This window comes from Mobula hypostoma, chromosome 23 (assembly GCF_963921235.1).
Source record: "Mobula hypostoma chromosome 23, sMobHyp1.1, whole genome shotgun sequence".
Lineage (NCBI taxonomy): Eukaryota > Metazoa > Chordata > Chondrichthyes > Myliobatiformes > Myliobatidae > Mobula > Mobula hypostoma.
In genome coordinates this window covers 53,960,476-53,976,973 of record NC_086119.1, presented here as the reverse complement: position 1 = coordinate 53,976,973, position 16,498 = coordinate 53,960,476, and the positions used below count along the sequence as shown (strand labels likewise).

At 42.4% G+C, this 16,498-nt stretch overlaps 1 protein-coding gene across 2 annotated transcripts in view; it reads right to left on the bottom strand.

The window, feature by feature from the left end:
• The window catches only part of ncf1 (neutrophil cytosolic factor 1), a 107,871-nt gene that overhangs the window by 38,096 nt on the left and 53,277 nt on the right, over window positions 1-16,498 (bottom strand). For both annotated transcript variants that reach the window (XM_063031248.1, XM_063031249.1), the window contains exon 5: window positions 8-66. In XM_063031248.1, the coding sequence (XP_062887318.1) occupies window positions 8-66 (59 nt within the window). The remainder of the gene's footprint in view (window positions 1-7; window positions 67-16,498) is intronic.

The following is a 16,498-nucleotide window of genomic DNA, read 5'->3' as shown; positions in this document are numbered from 1 at the left end:
AACTTACCAGAGGAGTTAGCCCTTGGTCTGCCTTTTGATATCAGGTACGTTTCTGTCTTCTTTGTCCTGCAAATATGCATGTGTTGTATGAGAAGTTTGCATCCATCCATCCCACATCTCCCCTCCTCTGCAATTCAAGGCCCACACGTCACTTCTGCCCCTTCCCCTTCTCACACTTCTCCAATCATTGAATGTCCATCGGCCTCAGGCCAAGTTAATCCAATTACACCACCACACCGGCTCCTTGGGGGAGAAGTTCTAGAGCTGTAGGATCTCTGACTGGTACTATGTAACTAGTGGTGTATCACAGGGGTCAGAGTTGGCACCTCTGTATCTCGTGTTGCATCACAAGTTATGGTGCAGGAAGTTCTGTAAATAGTGATGTTTCACAGGGGCAGTGGTAGGACCTCTGAAACTATTGATGTTTTACAGAGACAATGGTGGGACCTCTGAAACTATTAATGTGCCACGGGGATCAGTGGTGGGACCTCTGCTTTTGTCATATATATTTATAAATGACTTGTATGAGAATACAGGTAGATTGATTAGCAAGTTTACAGGTGACCCAAAAATTGGAGTTATTGAGAAGGACACGTGTTGTCTAAGAATCAGTTGGAAAATTGGAAGGAGCAGTGGCAGATGGAATATAATCCAGATATGTGGGAAGTGATGCACTTTTGGAAATCAAATTCCGGTAGGACACGCAGAGTAAATGGCAGGGGCCTTAGGAACACTGTTGTACAGAGACACCCTGGAGGGCAAGTCCATAGCACCCTGAAAGTGACAACGCTGGTGGATAGGATAATTAAGAAGTCATTTTCAATTAACCCTTCACAGGCTGAGGCAGTGAGTATAAGAATTGCAACATCATGTTGCAGTTGTACAAAGCATTAGACTGCACTTGGAGTATTGTGTACAGTTCTGGTCATTACATTACAGGTACGATGTGGTCGTGATACAGAGAGTGCAGAAGAGATTCACCAGTTTGTTGTATGGAAAGGAGAGATTGGGTTGGCTGGGTTTGTTCTCACTGGAATGTGGGTATCAGTGGACTGATGGACTAAGAGGGTGATTAAGGCAATAATGATCATCTTTCAAGAGTCACAAGGTTTGGAATGGGTCCAGAGGACTGGAAAACTGAAAATGTCACTTCACTGTTTAAGAAGAGAAGGAAGCGAATAAAGGAGACTATAGGCCAGTTAGCCTCACTTCAGTGGTTGGGAGGATGTTGAAGTTTACTATTAAGGATGAAGTCTTTGGGGTATTTGGAAGCACATGATAAAATATGTCAAAGTCAGCATGGTTCCCTTAAGGGGAAATCCTGCCTGATAACTCTGTTGGAATTAGAAACTTAGAAATATAGAAAACCTACAGCACAATCCAGGCCCTTCGGCCCACAATGCTGTGCCGAACATGTACTTACTTTAGAAATTACCTAGGGTTACCCATAGCCCTCTATTTTTCTAAGTTCCATGTACCAAATTCTTTGAGGAAATAATGGGCAGGATAGACAAAGAAGAGTCAGTTTGACAAGGTGCCTCACATGAGGCTGCTTAAAAAGAGCCCATTTTATTGTAGGGTAAGATAATAGCTTGAAATATATGCATAATTCTCATCCACCGACATTTAATTGAGGTTCACTTTAAGAAGCTGGTCTGACATGAAGATGCAAATGAAGTGAAGTATTTACTGCACTTTATGTTCCATGTTTGTTCCTCTAAAACCTTCAACTTTCACTCTTAAACCATGACTTCTGTGTGTTGTCCCACCCAACCTCAGTGAAAAAGCCTGCTTCAATTTTCCATATCTATACCTCTTGTAATTCTTTATGCCTCTGTCAAATCTCCCCTCAATCTTCTACGTTCCAAGGAATAAAGTTCTAACCTATTCAATCTTTCCTTATAACTCAGGTCCTCAAGTTTCGGAAATGTCCTTAAGTTTCGGAAATGTCCTTGTAAATTTTCTCTGTGCTCTTTCAACCTTATTACATCTGTCCTGTAGGTAGGTGACCAAAACTGCACACAATACTCCAAATTAGGCCTCTTCAACATCTTATACAATTTCAACACAACATCCCATCTCCTGTACTCAATAACTTGATTTATGAAGGCCAATGTGCCAAAAGCTCGCTATACAACCCTATCTACCTGTGATGCTATTTTCATTGAATTATGGACCTGTATTCCCAGATCTCTTTGTTCTCCCACACTCCTCAGTGCCCTAAATGGCTGATAGTCTACACTCAGCCAGATAGAGGGGCATAATTCCTCCTCCATTCCTTGCCTTAATAAGCCCAGTCAGCAGGGCCTCCAACACACACACGCCTGTGGCTGGGAAACAGACAACACCAGGACTGTGCTCTTACCATGCTCGCTTTGGTACGGAGGCCAGGAAATGCCAATTGCCTTGCAGCTTCGACAGTGCCAGCACATCAGGACATCAGAGGTCTCTGAATACCATAAGACCATAAGACATAGGAGCAGAATTAGGCCATCTGGCCCATCAAGTCTGCTCCGCCATTCAATCATGGCTGATCCTTTTTCTCTATCTCCTCCTCAACCCCAGTTCCTGACCTTCTCCCCGTAACCTTTGATAATGTGTCCAATCAAGAACCTATCAATCTCTCCCTTAAATACACCCAACGACCTGGCCTTCACAGCTGCATTTGGCAACAAATTCCACAAACTCACCACCCTTTGGCTAAAGAAATTTCTCTACATCTGTTTTTTGAAAAAGCGCCGCTCCTCCACCCTGAGGCTGTGCTCTCTTGTCCTAGACTCTCCCACCATGAGAAACATCCTTTCCACATCTACTCTGGCTGAGCCTTTCAATATTCAAAAGGTTTCAATGAGATCCCCCCTCATCCTTCTGAATTCCAGCGAGTACAGAACCAAAGCTATCAAATGTTCCTCGTATGATAACCCTTTCATTCCTGGAATCAGCCTTATGAACCTCCTCTGGACCCTCTCCAGTGCCAGCACATCTTTTCTAAGATGCGGGGCCCAAAACTGCTCACAATACTCAAGGAGAGGCCTCACCAGTGCCTTATAAAGCCTCAGCATCACATCTGTGACTTCCAGCTGCCAAGGTCATCTGCTGTTCATCATGGACACCCTTTCCAAGACGGTGTTTCTTCTGTGACACAGGTGCTCAAGTGCTCTACTGCCAAAGACATCTATTAAAACCTTGCTGGAGGCTGCCAACGGCAGAAATATCCAGGCTTATGGAAACACAACAGTCTGCTTCAGTGGGATATTGCACATGGGACTTCGTCCTGACTAAGGTAGCTGGACCTCTATTCAGCACAGATTTCCTGAGCCCAAGGACTGTTGACCTTATGAACTGCTGGCTTGTGGACGTCAAGGACATTGGGTGGTTACTCTGCTCACACTGTAAGTTCTCACAATGACTCTGTCAAACACAAGCACCATTGCATGTGAGTTCACTCAGCTGCTGGGCAAATTCCCAAACCTCACCAAGCCCACATTCTCCACTACAGTTGCAAAACATGGAGTATAGCACCACATTCACACAACTGGCCTGCCATTCCATGTCTCGGCACATTGACTGGACCCAAAAAAGCCTGCAACCGCGAAGGCTGAGTTTGCCAGCATGGAAAGGCTTGGCATTGTACAACGCTCGAATAGCCTCTGGGCTTCGCCGCTTCACATGATCCCTAAGTCTGAAGGTAGTTGCCACCCACGTGGTGATCACCGACACTTTAATGATGTCACTACCCTACATCATTACCTGGTCCCACACATCCAAGACTTTTTTGCACGTTTAGCTGTAAAGTTAATATTTTTCTAAAGTTGATTCAGTTAGGGGCTATCATCAGGTGCCTGTGTGCTCAGAAGACATTCCCAAAACACCTGTGATAATCCCATCTGGCCTTTTTGAGTTTCTGTGCATGCTGTTTGGGCTGAAAAATGCAGCACAGACAACGGCTGACAAACTGTATTAAAAGACTTTGATTTTCATTTGTTTACTTGGATGACATGTTTGTTGACAGTGCACCCAAATCTGAACATGTATCACACCTACGCACACTTCTCAATTGCTTAAGCCAACACAGGTTGATTATTAACCCTGCCAGTTTGTATGGTCAACCATTGACTTTCCCGGTTATCACATCGCCGCAGAAGGTGCAAAACCTTCAAAATCAAAAGTCATCGCTATTATGGATTTCCCACTGCCCACACTACTAAAAAACTACAAGAGTTTTTAGATATGGTGAATTTTTATCACTACTTCATTCCACGAGCTGCTGAACCTGTATAGTGCCCTTAAAAGCAATGCCCTAATCACGTACAGACATGACCAGAGCATTTGATGACGCCATATGAGCTCTTTCCAACATGACCTTACCGGTGTACCCACTCCCCAATGCACCCATTGCTATTACTTCTCTTCTGGAGGGTCGCCATTTCACTGCATTCATTGATCACAAGCCCTTTGAGCATGCAATGGCCAAAATATCAGACCCTTTGTCTGCATGGCAGCAACACCACCTGGCCTACATGTCACAACTGACATTTAACACGTCAAGGTGAGAAATAATACTGTGGCTAATTGCCTTTCACTGCCAGCCACTGAGGCCATGCATGGCAGCTGATCAAGCTACTGACCCAAATGTCCAGGCTTACCGAACAGCAGTCACAGGCATGCAGTTAGATGAATTAAATGTGGGGAAGCTGGGGTTTCTCTCCTGTGCGATATTTCAACTGGTTGCCCTTGCCCCATAGTGCCCACAAACTGGAGGCGGACTGCTTTTAACTCCATTCATGGCCTCTCATATCTGGGCTGAAAGGCCTGGCAGAAACTGGTTGCACGAACGTTTGTGTGGCATGGCCTTAGACAGGACATGTATGATTGGAGTGCAGCCTACGTTGAGTGCTAGCTGGAAAAATTTACCCAACGTTTGGGTGCCATTGGAACCTCTTGAGATCCCTGAACGATGGTTTGACCATGTCAATGTGGACCTTGTTGATCCTCTTCCCCCCTCCCGCGGTTTCACGCACCTTCTTACCATGGTGGACCCGTACCCCCTGGTGGCCAGAGGGATTCCCTCCAGCATTTTCAATGGCCACAGACATGGCTTGGGTGTTCATTAGCATCTGGGTTGCTCGGTTTGACACCCATCTGATATTTCCTCTGACCACAGATCCAAGTTCATATCAGACCTCTGAGCTGTGATGGCACAGAACCAGGCATGGGCCTACAACACATTACAGTGTATCACATACAGTCCAATGGCCTGTGTGAGCAGTTTCACTGCCCCTTAAAAACTGCTCTGTGGGCTTCCCTGATGAATAAGCGTTGGCATAATCATCACTTGTGGGTCCTGCTGGGGCTCAGAATGTCTCCAAAGGAGGACCTGCAGTTATCTGTGGCTGAGTTGGTACATGGACAGCTGTTACAAGTGCCAGGTGATTTTATTCCTGATGCCATGACCTCCTGGTCAGCCTCTCAACAGTGTTCTGTCTTCCTCAGTAAATTCAAGATTCAACATATTTAATTCAAAGTAATTTATACAACCTTGAGATTTGTTTGTTTATAGGCAGCCACGAAGCATGAAACCCAAAATAATCCAATTAAAAAGCCAACTCCCAGCCCTCTGTGTGCACAGAGAAAGAGAGAAAAAAAACACAAATCACGCAAGCAAAAGAAGCAACAACAACAACAGCATCCTGAACCAAACTGAGTTCTTATATCCAAATGTTAACACCCAAACAACAAGGACACATTTTTCTTCTGTTTAATCAACTTTACTTCCAATGTCTCCGTTCAATACCTGAGTGCTGACACCTTTACATCCCACAATCGTCTCCCTCTACCCACGCTCACACACATAACAGAGAGAGTACGCATGCGTACTAAATACTTACATAGACCAAATGAACAGAGCTCTGCAAACTCCCATCCTTTTTATGTATGTATTAAAAAATTAAATATGAAAACAATTTTAAGAGAATTCAAATGTCCATTAGGATATGGGATTTAGTTCCAACCCCTGAAATTAATACAATTCTTAAGGTACCAAATGCGTTCACTAAGGGCCTTTAACAGCACAAGAGCCTTCCTTGTCAGACCGTCAGCTAGTTGTTCATTTGTAGTTGACCGTAACGTGATGAATTTTCTGAGCTTGGACAAGTTCTTTGATGCTGCTTATCTCTGGATGAAGCCTCTTCTCTGTAACCGACTTGGTGACTTGATGGCATCAACCAAAGAGTAGTTGTCTGTGATACAAGTTATATGTAGACTGTTCTTCTTTGGGTCACCATGGAAAAGCTCAGAATACAGCATGGCCAGAAAACAGCACTGTCAATACCTTCACACACTGCAAGGCTTTCTCCGGCCGGCATACGCTGTACAACTCTTCAGATCGTTTTTTGATTGGCAATAGAGAGGTGAAAATCTTCCCTCATCTCCCATCAGTACAATGAAGTGTCCCCTTTGAGTAACTTCATCAGGAAGATTTCCAAGTGAGGCCTCACTGAAGACAACGAGCTTCAGTGAGCTGTTGACTTCAAGACTACCTTTTCGGATTGAATTCTATAGGCTATCTTGTCTGCCTCAGGTGAAGTTTGTCCCGTGACACTTTTTTGTGCTGGATGCCAGGTTGCAGGCACCAAACATGATGTCAGATCTGCTCTGCTTTCTCACCCTTACGATCTGACCTACCTTTGACCTAAGTTGCTCCACTCCAGCTTCACTGAGGGGTACATCCTGTTTGTGGCATGTGAAGATTCCATGTGGATTGTCTGAAAATTCCTGATGTAGCTCTCTTTGTGCAGTTGTACTGTCCCATTAACAACAAGGATATCTATCCCTACATAGCAGGATCTGTTATGTTCCTCCTGAAAGACTGTCTTTAGCTGAGGGATAACTGCTGTGGCAAAGTTTTGTGAGCCTCCGCGTATGAAGTCATCTACATGACAGGCAAGTATTCCAATCACAGGATATCCTGAATCTTGCCAATAAATAAAACAGCTGGATCCACTTGTGATAGCTTTCCATCTGTTTTCAACATTACATCCTTGACCTTTTTATACTAGCCTAGTGATGCATCTGCTGGACCATACACACACTTTTTGAGTTTCCACAGTGTTCCTTTGCTTTTAGCTTCAGGAGGGGGTTTAATGTAAATGTCAATTGACAGCTCCATTCCCTGTAAGAATAAGGATTTTGTATCCATGCGATGGGGTTGCCAATGCTTTTGACATATCACTGAGAAAAGTAGTCAGAGAGACTCTGATGCACATGTTGGTAAGTCTTTCAGAGTTCTATGTTCAGTTCCTCAAAACTTCTGCTTTTGGTATAATTCCTGTTGGAGTTTCTTTCAGGGTACACAGCCATCTTGTAGACTCTGTCTTTTGGCCAATCTCTCTAGCTACCTCAAACACTCCATTATTTATCCAACTTCTGATTCCATCCTGTTTTTGCAGATTCAAACATCACCTCTTTAGTTACTAGGACATCTTCATCTTGATGTTTCTCAGATGGTCCAGCCTGATTGAATAGGAAGTCTGTCTGCAGTGCCAGTGACCATCATTGGTTCTAGGTAATTCAAGTTGCACCAACATTTGTTTCTCCCAGTGCCTTTACCTACCCATGCTAAGACTTCAGCTTCAAGTGAAATACCAGTGTTTTGGTCTACAAATCTCACAGTTTCTCCTAGAACATAGAAAACCTACAGCACAATACAGGCCCTTCGCCCACAAAGTTGTGCTGAACATGTCCCTACCTTAGAAATTACTAGGCTTACCCATATCCTTCTATTTTGTCTATTTACTACACACCTTGCTCCAGTTCATGTAGGTCTATGTCTCCCGTCTCATTGTATTCAGATACTAGTGGCAGACAAACCGTGGCTTGGGCTTTCCAAACTTTTGGCACATCTCACAGCTGTCAATTATCTGCTATAGGATGGAAAAATAATCTGCATCTTTGTTTCCAAGGCATCTGCAGCATACTGGACATTCAAGAGTGTCAGGGAAGTGAAGTATGTGCAGTGAAAATTACGACTGAGAAGGTGCTCAGGAAGCTTAATGGCCTGAGGGTGGATAAATCTCGTGGAACTGATGGAATGCACCCTCGGGTTCTGAAGGAAGTAGCTGGAGAGATTGCGGAGGCATTAACAATGATCTTTCAAGAATCGATAGATTCTGGCATTGTACCGGATGACTGGAAAATTGCAAATGTTACTCTGCTATTTAAGAAGGCTGGGAGGCAGTAGAAAGGAAACTATAGACTTGTCAGCCTGACATCAGTGGTTGGGAAGTTGTTGGAACCAATTGTTAGAGATGTGTTTATGGAATAACTGGAGGCACATGACAAGATAGGCCAAAGCCAGCATGGTTCCTGAAAGGAAAATCCTGCCTGACAAACCTACTGCAATTCTTTGAGGAAATTACAAGCAGAGTATACAAAGGAGATGCAGTAGACATAGTGTACTTGGATTTTCAGAAGGCCTTTGACAAGGTGCCGCACATGAGGCTGCTTAGCAAGATAAGAGCCCATGGAATTACAGGGAAGTTACTAGCGTGAGTGGATCATTGGCTGATCGTCAGAAAGCAGAGAATGAGAATAAAGGGATCCTATTCTGGCTGGTTGCCAGTTACCAGTGGATTTCCACAGGGGTCAGTGTTGGGACAGTTGCTTTTTACGATGTATGTCAATGATTTGGACTACGGTATTAATGGATTTGTGGATAAATTTGCCAATGATACAAAGATAGGTGGAGGAGCGGGCAGTGTTAAGGAAACAGAGAGCCTGCAGAGAGACTTAGATAGTTTCAGGGAATGGGCAAAGAAGTGTCAAATGAAATACAATGTTGGAAAGTGTATGGTCATGCACTTTGGTGGAAAAAAGAAACAGCCGGACTATTATTTAGATGGGGAGAGAATTCAAAATGCAGAGATGCAAAGGGACTTGGGAGTCCTTGTGCAAAATACCCTACAGGTTAATCTCCAGGTTGAGTCAGTTGTGAAAAAGGCGAATGCAATGTTGGCATTCATTTCTAGAGGTACAGAATATAAGAGCAGGGATGTGATATTAAGGCTCTATAAGGCACTCATGCGACAACACTTGGAGTATTGTGTGCGGTTTTGAGCTCCCTATTTTAGAAAGGATATTCTGACATTGGAGAGGGTTCAGAGAAGATTCACGAGAATGATTCCAGGAATGAAAAGGTTACCGTATGAGGAACGTCTGGCAACTCTTGGGCTGTATTCCCTGGAGCTCAGGAGAATGAGGGGGATCTCATAAAAACATTCCGAATGTTAAAAGGCCTCAACAGATTAGATATGGCAAAGTTATTTCCCATGGTAGGGGATTCGAGGACAAGAGGGTACAACTTCAGGATTGAAGGACGTCCTTTTAGAACTGAGATGCGGAGAAATTACTTTAGTCAGAGGGTGGTAAATCTGTGGAATTTGTTGCCACTAGGCTAAGTCATTGGATGTATTTAAGGCAGAGATAGATAGGTTCTTGATTAGCTAGGGCATCAAAGGGTATGGGGTGAAAGCAGGGGAGTGGGGATGACTGGAAGAATTGGATCAGCCCATGATTGAATGGCAGAGCAGACTCGATGGGCTGAATAGCCTACTTCTGCTCCTATATCTTATGGTCTTAGGGTCGTCTGATCAAAATCTCTGTCTCAGATGTCTTTGAATTAGTAAGTGATTCCTTTGTAAACAGTGTGATATGGCACTCTTCTACATCTTCAGATTTGTTATTTTCTTCAGTTAGCCTCACTTGTTCGGGTCTGTGCAGACGGTTTCTTGCCCAGTGGTAAATACTTTGACATATCGCACATTTTGATCTCCTACCATACTTGCTTCTTAGATTTGTGCCAGGTAATGGTAGCCTTGTCTGGTCCCTCTGGGATCTACACTTGCTATACTCCTGCTTCTGCTCAGTGAAGTCTGCCATTTCCTGACTCAAACTAATTCCGACTGTTGTCTTAGCAACCTTTTCTCCAAAACTCCTCTTCAGTGCTGATTTCATAGATGCAAATGTAAGTTCTGTGCATGCAGATAACACTAGCATTCTGCCCTTTATGTCTAGAGACGTGCTATCCAACAATTTGAAAGCTAAGTGTCTAGCAATTTAAAACTGTCAAAAGTTCCATTTTGTATTAATGTTTGCAACTGTCACCATCATCATCATCATCATCAGGTGCCATGCCCAGTTTGAGCTTTGACTGCCATGGCCCACACACTCCTGTTTCGGGTCAAGTGGATCAATTCATTGATATTCATTTCCAGTTCTCTGGCTGCTGTCTCCATCATCATTTGTCTTTGTCTTCCTCTTGCTTTCTTCCCTCAATCTTCCCCATAATTACCGTGCATTCTAACTCCTCTTTCCTAATCACATGCCCAATGAAGTTACGTTGCCTTTTCATTATCTTGTACATTATTTCTCTTTTTGTGTTTGCTTTGTTCATGACATCCTCATTACATATTTGTTTCATACATGATATTCTTTGCATCCTCCTCAAAAACCACATTTCTGCTGCTACAATTTGTTTCCTCTTGTTACTAGATATTGTCCAACATTCTGAGCTATATAACATAACTGGATAAACATAACATTTCAGTACTCTGAGGAGGGTTGTCATGCCTAGTTTAGTATTGGTCAGTATACTCTTCATTCTCGTAAAGGTGTCTTTTGCCATCTCTATTCTTCTTTTGATGTCCAAGCCGCACCTGCCATCTGATATCACCCAGCTTCCTAAGTAGCAAAAGTTCTTTACTTGTTTTATGTCTTCCCCGTTTATTCTCAGCCTGCAGATAGGATTCTCCTTCTTTTTGGATATCACCATACATTCTGTCTTTTTGCAATTGATAGATAGACCCATTTTTGCACTTTCTTCAACAATTATATCAATTAAGTTTTGTAGTTCTTCCTCCATACTTGCAATTAACACAGTCATCTGCATATCTGAAATTACTGATGTTTTCACCGCAAACTTTGATTCCCAAGATGTCTCTTATTTTTTGTAATATTGTTTCACTGTACACATTAAATAAATCAGGGGAGAAAACACACCCTTGTCTAACGCCTCTCTTGATTTTCGTAAACTGACTCACTTCTCCATCTATTCTTACAGCGGCAGTTTGTTCCCAGTACAGATTTCTGATTAAGCGAAGGTCTTTCGAATCTAGATCTAGTTTTCTGTAATATTTCAAATAACTTATTGTGTTTCACTTTATCAAATGCTTTTGTGTAGTCGATAAAACAGACAAACAGATCTTTTTGCATTTGAATAGCTCGTTCTGATAGTATCCTTAACATCAATATTGCGTTTCTTGTACCTTTGCCTTTGACAAAACCACATTGTTCTTTGCCTTTTTCAGCTTGTATCTTACTTCTAGCTCTTGTCATCAAAATTCTTAGAAGTATCTTGGTGATATGACTCATTAAACTTATGGTCCTATGTAATTCACATTCTATTGCTCCAGGTTTCTTAGGAAGAGTGATAAATACTGATTTTTTCATCTCTTCTGGTATTATTGCAGTCTCATAAATGCCATTGATTAAATCAGTAAGTTTTTCAATTCCATAATCTTCAAGGGCAATAATTTGTTCTATTACTAATTCATCAGGACCTGCTGCCTTTCCTTTCTTCATCTTATTTATTGCATTACGAACTTCAGATTTTAAAATACTTGGACCTTCAATGTTTTTCTTAATTTCTGGTTTTTCGCCTCGATTGTCTTCAAACAATTCCTGAATATACTCATCTGTTCATAATCTCATCTGAATATCTACCAGTGATATTCTTGATTTGTTGATGTAACCTTTTTGGATCAGTAATAGGGATTCTTTCTAGTTGCTCACATTCCTGGTTTAACCATTCTTCTTTGACTTTTTGACATAAGCTTTTAACTTTTTTATCTAAGGACTTATATTCTATTGGATTTACTTTCTTCTTTCTCCTTTCTTCCATTAGATTTTTGATTTCATCTGTTAGCCATTTGTTCTTTGTTCTTTTTTCTTTTTTAGGAATCACTGACTTTGCTGATTCTACCAAGACATCCTTTAGAGAGTTACATTTCATTTCTACATGATTGCTATCATTTTTAACAGATTGTATTTCTAGACTTTGAAATCTATTCCTTACTTCAATTGTAAATTTTTGTCTTAAGTTTTCTTCTTTAATTAATTGCAAGTAGTCAAGGGATTGTTCAGGTTTTTGCTTCTTTAGTTTTTTAAGTTTTACTTCTACATGACATACTACTGGGTTATGGTCACTATTACAGTCTGCACCTGGATATGTTTTGCATTGAGTCACTGAGTTTCTAAATCTTTGGTTTATAGTAATAAAGTCAATTTGATTTCTAGTGTTATCACCTGGACTTTTCCAGGTCCACATGCATCTTGGATAATTTTTAAAGTAGGTATTCCTAATGACCTGATTATTCATCTTGCACCATTCTATCCATTTCTCACCTCTTTCATTTCTTTCCCCTAGTACAAATTTTCCTATGGTATTTCCATCAGCACCTTGTCCTACTTTAGCATTTAGATCTCCCATGACAATAACAATATCTTGAGATTTGCATCCATTCTTTGCTTGTGCAAGCTCTTCATAGAATTTATCTATGTCTTAATTTGTTCCATCTGTTGTTGGTGCATATACCTGTATAATTGCTAAATCTAATGGTTGTCCTCTGAATCTAACAAGGAGCATTCTTTCTGATATTGCCTAATGTCCTAAAACACTTTTTGCCATGTTTTCATCCATAAGAATTCCTACTCCATTTATTCCACAAGAATAAACTAGTGTTATTTCTAATCTTTCATGTTCCAGCACATGTCCAACGAACTTTGCTAATTCCCATGATGTTAATCTTTAGTCTTTCCATTTCATTTATCACATTGTCCAATCTTCCTGATTGATATAGGGTTGTTACATTCCAAGTGGCAATAATTTTCTTTTGTGTTACGTGAATTTTATGACCATTAGCTTGATGACGGTCGGGGATCCCCTGCTGGCCAGAATCAACCCTACCGAGCGAAACATCTTCAGAGTTGTCTCGAAGATCCTCTTGACGCTGTTGTTGTGTGATACATTTTGTGAGTTTGACCATGGTTTTCTTAGCAAATTGCAACAGTGATTTGCTATTGCCTACCGTTGGGCAAACTAAAGAAATTGCCCTTTCTCTTCCCAAATGTTCATCCGGCTATACTATAGCCGTTGACATTTGAGGTCGTAGCTCATCCGCCTTCTCCATCATAAGTTCAGTTACTGAACCTGCCGGATCCGCCGTTGGCATTCGCTCGTATCCTGAGCAGGAATCCTTGCAGGTGCTACCATTCCGAGTCAGAGGGGCCCTGGGAGCAATGAATGACTAAGGGGCAACTCCACTTTCCCCAAAGCTCTGAAAGTCCCCAATCAGAGCCTCATCACTGGTTGCAGTTTAGAATCATGCCCAGGACTGATGCAACTGTACTTTTGTTCAAAATTAATAATATTATCAGCCATATTTTTAGAATTGTTTCTATATATTTTGTCAAAGTCTGAATATGCCTCATAAATCCAATCCTTTTCTTCCTTCAAAACATCAGTTTCAAGTGTATTTATTAGCGTGTTCATACCATTATCTTTGCTCAAGTCTTCCACCGGAATTCCCATCACAATCTCTCTCACTCTCCCAGAAACCAACAACACAACAGCCAAGGTTTTCTTTGTCTTCTCCTGTTCTGTAACACAAGTCCATATTCCAATTTCGTTTTTCCAGCTTTTGTAAGGTGTGCTTTCATCAAGTGCTGCTGGGATCCTATATTCAAAAACCATCCTCAGCATTACAGCCTTAGCATCGCGGAGAGAGGAGCTCCCAGTCCATCTGAGTCAGCATTTAAACTGTCCAAACAGTGGATCATACCTCACAGTAGGGCCTGGGCTTCACTACGGCAAATCACTCCAGGACTAGATTTCATTGCCAAAGAAGTCGTTCTCAACCTCTCCTAATTGGCTCAGTGCCCTGAATGATCCAACCTCACCTAACTCTTGACACCCTGCCTTTCCAGTCTATCCAGGCTGGTATTTCAATTGTCCAAACAGTGGATTGTCCCTTGCATTAGGGCCCGGGCTCTGCCATGGCAAATTGCTCCAGGCCTAGAATATACTGCCCAGCGATTCTCTTCTTGTCCTGGATTTCGATGCCAAAGAAGCCATTCTCAATCTCCTCAGACTGGCTTGGTGCCATCTCAATCCGAATGTTTCAATTATTTTGCACCAATTCCTACCCCGCATCATGGCTTACAGTACTCTTAGGTTCCTGTTGACCTATACACTGCCTCGTTCATTTTCATCTGCCATGATGCACACCAGAATTCCTTTAAGCTCCCTTATGATGTCCCGTTGCACATTTTAAAATTAGAATCAGGTTTCATATCACTGACATATGTCGTCAAACTTTGCAACAGCAGTACAATACAATACATGATGATATAGAAAAAAACTGTGAATTATAGTAAGTATATATATAAAATAGTTAAATTAAATAAGTAGTGCCAAATAAACATTTAAAACATATGGTGAGGTAGTGTTCGTGGGCTCAATGTCCATTCAGAAGATCAGATGGCAGAGTGGAAGAAGTTGTTCCTGAATCCTTGAATGTGAGCCTTCAGGCTTCTGTACCTCCTTCCTGATGGTAACAGTGAGAGGAGGGTCTGTCCCTGTCCCTGTCCCTGTCCCTGTCCCTGGAGGTTGGTCATTAATGAAGGATGCTGTCTCTTTGAGGCAACGCTCCTTGAAGAAGTCCTGGACACTACAGAAGCTGGTACCATGTGGAGCTGGCTCAGGGTACAACTCTCTGCTATGTATTTCAATCCTATCAGAAGCTTCCCCCCACCTCCCATCCCAAACAGCCAGTCAGAATGCTCTCCATGGTACAGCTGTAGAAATTTGTGAGTGTTGTAAGTGACACACCAAATCTCCTCAAGCTTTTCATGAAATATAGCCACTCTCATGCCTTCTTTTCTTCTTTATAGCTGATAAGGTATGTTGAAACAAGATTAGGTCCTCAGAGATACACCCGGGAAGTTGAAATTGCTCACTCTCAGATCCTTCTATGAGGATTGGTTTGTGTTCCTCATCTTACTCTTTCTGAAGTCTGCAAGCAGCTCGTCGGTCTTACTGATGCTGAGTGTAAGGTTGTTGCTGCGTCACCACTCAGCTAGTTAATATATCTCACTCCTGTACACCCTCTCATCACCATCTGAGATTCTGCCAACAATGGGTGTACCATCAGCAAATTTATAGGTGGCATTTGAGCTGCATCTAACCTCACAGTCGTGAGTGTAGAGAGAGTAGAGCAGTGGGCTAAGCACACACTGAGGTACACCAGTGTTGATTGTCAGTGAGGAGGAGATATGATTTCTAATCCACACAGATTGGGGTCTTCCGATTAGGAAGTTGAGGATCCAGATACAGAGGGAGGTACAGGGGTCCAGGTTCCGTAGTTTTTTCTATCAGGACTGTAGAAATGACAGAGAGAAAAGACGCTTATCATAGATAGGAGGGGTAAACCTGAATGTATTCAGTACATCACCTTAAACCAGCCCACCAAGAGCTGGAGGATTCTGCTATGCTACCCCTGGCATCACAGCATGATCATGAGCATGTAAGCACATCCCTGGGTGAGCCCAAGGCACCTGCTATGGAACACAGGACCCAAGCTGGGTGGCCCCTCCGAGCTCCAGGCAGGCTCACATTGCCGGTTTTGGTGAATTCTACAGGTGCCTGTGTAGGTAATGTAATTGGTGAAAACATATGCATAATTCACGACCAAGATAGAGGGACATTCGATTAGAATAGAGACGACGAGGAACTTCCTTAGCCAGAGTGTAGGCAGCCTGTGGAATTCATTGCCACACACAGCTGTGGAGGCCGTCACTGAATATATTTAAAATGGATGTTGATAGGTTATTGATTAGTCAGGGCATCAAACTTTACAGAAAGAATGCAGAAGAATGGAGTTGAGAGGGATAGTAAATCAGTCGTGATGGAATGGCAGAGCTAACTCGGTAAACCGAATGGCCTGATTCTTATGTCATATGGTCAGTACATCACTCTTAACCTGTTTATGCTTCAGTCCCTGTTGACAGTTCTTTCCCAGGATGTTAGTCTTAGAGTCCCAGTCAGTGCATCACTCCCAACACTGTCAATCCATCAGTCCCAGCCAGTGCATCACTCCCAACACTGTCAATCCATCAGTCCCAGCCAGTTCATCACTCCCAACACTATCAATCCATCAGTCCCAGCCAGTGCATCACTCCCAACACTGACAATACTCAGTCCTAGCCAGTGCATCACTCCCAACACTGTCAATCCACCAGTCCCTGTCAGTGCTTCACTCCCAAATCCTATTGTTACCTGTGTCCTTTTGCATTGGAACCATTGGTTTCCCCATTGCCAACATTTTCACAACCTCAAAAAAAACCCAGAGATTTATCAAACATAATTTCCTCTTCGTAAAACCAG